The following is a 3,484-nucleotide window of genomic DNA, read 5'->3' on the forward strand; positions in this document are numbered from 1 at the left end:
GTGATTGACTACTACCCATGAATGTAAGAGAATTTCTTAAGCTTGTACTTGCATACCTGTTGTGTTGTCGATAACACCAAAACACTTTTAAGTATATTTTGATAGGTAAGAATGATTGGGAAAAAAAAATTGGTGATTATTGGTTAATGTTTATGGCTTCTTTCATTCAAATAATTGATTTATAGTGAAAAACAACAAAGAGCACATTTAAGATATTTCCTGTCTATGGGTCTATGCAAGCAATTCGTGTCTAGTGGGTGACAATTCTCTCATATTTGATGTGAAAGATTTTTTTTTCCTTCTTCATCATTATCAATTGAGAAATAGCCATTTTTTTAAAATTACATTATTGAAACTTTTATAAATTTAATGATATTTTTCTAAAAAAGTATGTAATTGGTGAGTTAGAGAGATGAATGAGTTAAGGGAAAAAAAAAAGTATATTTATAATAGATTTAATATAGTATTTGAGGGGGTCTGTCAGGATGGGCATAAATAGGGATGAATGTGTTGGTGAAGGCATTGCAGACCAGACTCCAGAGTACCCTTCAACTACTGGTATTTGTTTCTAGTTTCCTTGTTTCTCAGTAGTTCAAAATGGAGCTCTCCGCCCCTCCCAACACAAATGAGATCAGCGAAGGATGAAGGAGAAGCAGGAAAGTAGATGAAAATTAAGAGTGGGTCTTAAATGGTTAGAAATAGAGGACACGGTCATCTCATTGTCCTTTTAATTCACCTAACCTCATAAATGTTAGCCCTACCCGCCCAACCATCCATTCCAATTCCTATTCCTTACGTTTATTCATCATTTACTTCATTTCTAAAATATATACTCATACCTCTTTATTCAAGGAAATTAAATAATATGGGCTTATCGGTCCAAATTGAAAAATAGTCATACCGGTGTTTATCAAGTAAACGACATACCTTACGATAGGACATAAATTAGTGAGATTGAACAATTTTGTGGTAACTTTGTAACCAAATGATTACCTAGTTTTAAAACGCGGTTATTAAGAAGAAGTTTCCACACTTTTATAAGGAATGTCTCTCCAACCAGTGCCAGACCTCATAATCTACCGCTTGGTGTCTAGCTTTGATACCATTTATTACAACCCAAGTCCATAGCTAACCGATATTATTCGTTTTGACCCGTTACGTATTGTCGTAAGTCATATGCATTTTAAAATCAAGAGGCTGACGGTGATAATATAACGATCCAAAATGAACAATATCAACTAGCTTTGAACTTAGACGGTTACAATTGGCCATCATATAGCTTGTATCTCTTAATCGTTGGAGCCGATCTTGTAGATAACGGGACTCGTGTAGTCGTGAGAAAAGCACCCTCTAAAAACTTATGTAAACCCGAATATCGGGTGAACAAGTATCAAACAAGTTTGGAAGGAAATGAAGAGTGAGGGCAAGTTCTTGAGCTGTCTATATATGCGAGTTCTTGAGCTGTCTATATATTTAATCCTCCATGTGATCATATATGTGAGGCTGCCATTAGTGGTAGTTTACTTGGTCATCCCAACCTTAGCCTTCTTATTTCTTCCACTTCCAAGACCTTCTCTTCTTACTCCACACCTCTCTTCCACTCTTCCCTCAATTTGCATACAAGGTACTTCTTCATTTTCATCTTCTTTGTTATTTTTTTTCTTCCTTTTATGTATAAATATCATATGCATGGCTCTTTATTTAGATTTAAAACGTGGTACAACCGTTAAAATGAATAATAGTGAGATTGAAGTTGATCAGGTACAAGAAGAAATTAGTGAGATTGAAGTTCATCAAGTAAATGACATGTCTTACAATATGGAAGAAATTAGTGAGGCTGAACGTATTTGTGGTAATGTTGTGATATCCATCAAAAAAATGATGAAAGAACTGCCTCCTCATAATTTTGAATGTAGCATCCATCGAGTTCCCAAACTTCTACGCGAGATGAATAAGACAATGTATACTCCTCAAGTTATTTCTATTGGTCCATTTCACCATCGTAGTCAAAAGAATTTGATAGCCGAAGAACAATATAAGCTTCGAAGTTGTATTACCTTTCTATACCATCTAGAGAGCGAGATGAAGTCATTGGAATTTCTTGTGAAAGCTACTCAAATTTGGGTAGAAGAAGCTCGAAATTACTATGCAGAACAGATAGAGCTGAGCGACGAGGATTTTATCAAAATGATGCTAGTGGATGGTTGTTTTCTAGTGGAGTTATTGATACAGAATTATAAACAACATTACCCCGACTCCTTCGCTCAAATTCATAGCAGTTTGGATCTTTCCTTATGCAAAAGAATCCACCAGATATATATTGATTTAATTAAGTTGGAAAATCAGCTCCCTTTCTTCGTTCTTGAACGTCTGTTCCACTTTATACCACAAAATAATGGTGACCCCATCTCCTTCATACAACTTGCGGTAACGTTTTTACAACGTGGATTAGTACGTACTTATTATCCTTTTGGTTCCCTATATTCAACACCAAAGCACTTACTCGACTGCTTGAGCTTCTACTTTGTCGACTACGTAAGCTTATTCTTTGCCGAACCTCTAATGGCTTCAGAGGAAATAAGTGATGACATGGTGTTTATTACTCCCCCATCAATATCTGAGCTATGCGATGCTGGTGTCACCATGAAGAAATTAGAAAATTCCAACTCTTTGATGAACCTTGGCTTCCGAAAGGGGATTTTCACAATCCCACCATTAATTATTGATGATTTCTTCGAAGCTATAGTACGAAACCTAATGGCATTTGAACATTTTTCCTCAGAAAATGAGAGTAAGTGTATTCCATATATTACATTCTTAGATTATTTGATAAGCACCGAGAAAGATGTGAATATACTTGTGAAAGCCGGAATCATAGTCAACAACATTGGAGGTAGTGATAAAGAAGTTTCAAAATTGTTTAACAATCTTTGTAAATTTGTTGAACAGCCAAGTGATGGCCGCTTCAACGATATTAGCAACGCTTTAAGTGAGCACTGCAATAAATCTTGGAACAAGAGGAAAGCTACACTCAAACATGACTATTTTTGTACACCATGGGCTTCTATCTCCGTTTTTGGTGCAATCTTGCTCCTTTTTCTTACCCTCCTTCAAACTATATTTTCTTGTATATCCACCCTTCAGAAGTAGTCAAACCTATCCATTTATGTACCTTCTAGTTTTACTCAGTTGCTCTTCCAACCTTGTTACCTTGTTAAATGTTAACCTTGTATTTACTGATGTTATTATTAAGAAGTTTTACTATTTTTTTGTTACAAATCTTATTTTCTTACACATTTGAATGGAAGGACACTCATCATTTTCTCACATACCGATTTTGTTTTGTAATAGAGGACGGTAGCTAAGGTATGTTAGAATGATTTTTCTAAATTTATGAATGGTTTTAAGGGTATTTTTTAAAACTTTTTTATATGTTAAAGTATTAATGTAGAATATTTATAAATCGAGATATAAGCCAAAAACA

General features: G+C 34.8%; 1 protein-coding gene across 3 annotated transcripts; it reads left to right on the forward strand.

Moving 5' to 3' along the window:
• Window positions 1-1,354: 1,354 nt before the first annotated feature.
• On the forward strand, window positions 1,355-3,184 carry LOC111462528 (UPF0481 protein At3g47200-like). 3 transcript variants are annotated; one of them, XM_023106123.1, is made up of 2 exons: window positions 1,355-1,624; window positions 1,754-3,184. In XM_023106123.1, exons 1-2 carry the CDS (start codon window positions 1,411-1,413, stop codon window positions 3,148-3,150), a joined length of 1,611 nt encoding a protein of 536 aa, XP_022961891.1. In that variant the 5' UTR covers window positions 1,355-1,410; the 3' UTR covers window positions 3,151-3,184. The 3 variants fall into 3 exon arrangements, 2 of the variants coding, with proteins under 2 accessions (XP_022961891.1, XP_022961892.1); XM_023106124.1 differs by having other exon boundaries at window positions 1,534-1,624; window positions 1,762-3,184; XR_002713760.1 differs by having other exon boundaries at window positions 1,536-1,624; window positions 2,950-3,037.
• The last annotated feature ends 300 nt before the right edge of the window (window positions 3,185-3,484 follow it).

This window comes from Cucurbita moschata, unplaced genomic scaffold, assembly GCF_002738365.1.
Source record: "Cucurbita moschata cultivar Rifu unplaced genomic scaffold, Cmos_1.0 Cmo_Scf00027, whole genome shotgun sequence".
NCBI lineage: Eukaryota > Viridiplantae > Streptophyta > Magnoliopsida > Cucurbitales > Cucurbitaceae > Cucurbita > Cucurbita moschata.

Excerpts from the sequence above, each read along its gene's own strand:
- LOC111462528 (XM_023106123.1), top strand. The coding sequence starts at position 1,411 with ATGAAGAGTGAGGGCAAGTTCTTGAGCTGTCTATATATGCGAGTTCTT. Across the intron at positions 1,625-1,753 it reads TCCCTCAATTTGCATACAAG|TTGATCAGGTACAAGAAGAA; the intron begins GTACTTCTTCAT and ends GTGAGATTGAAG.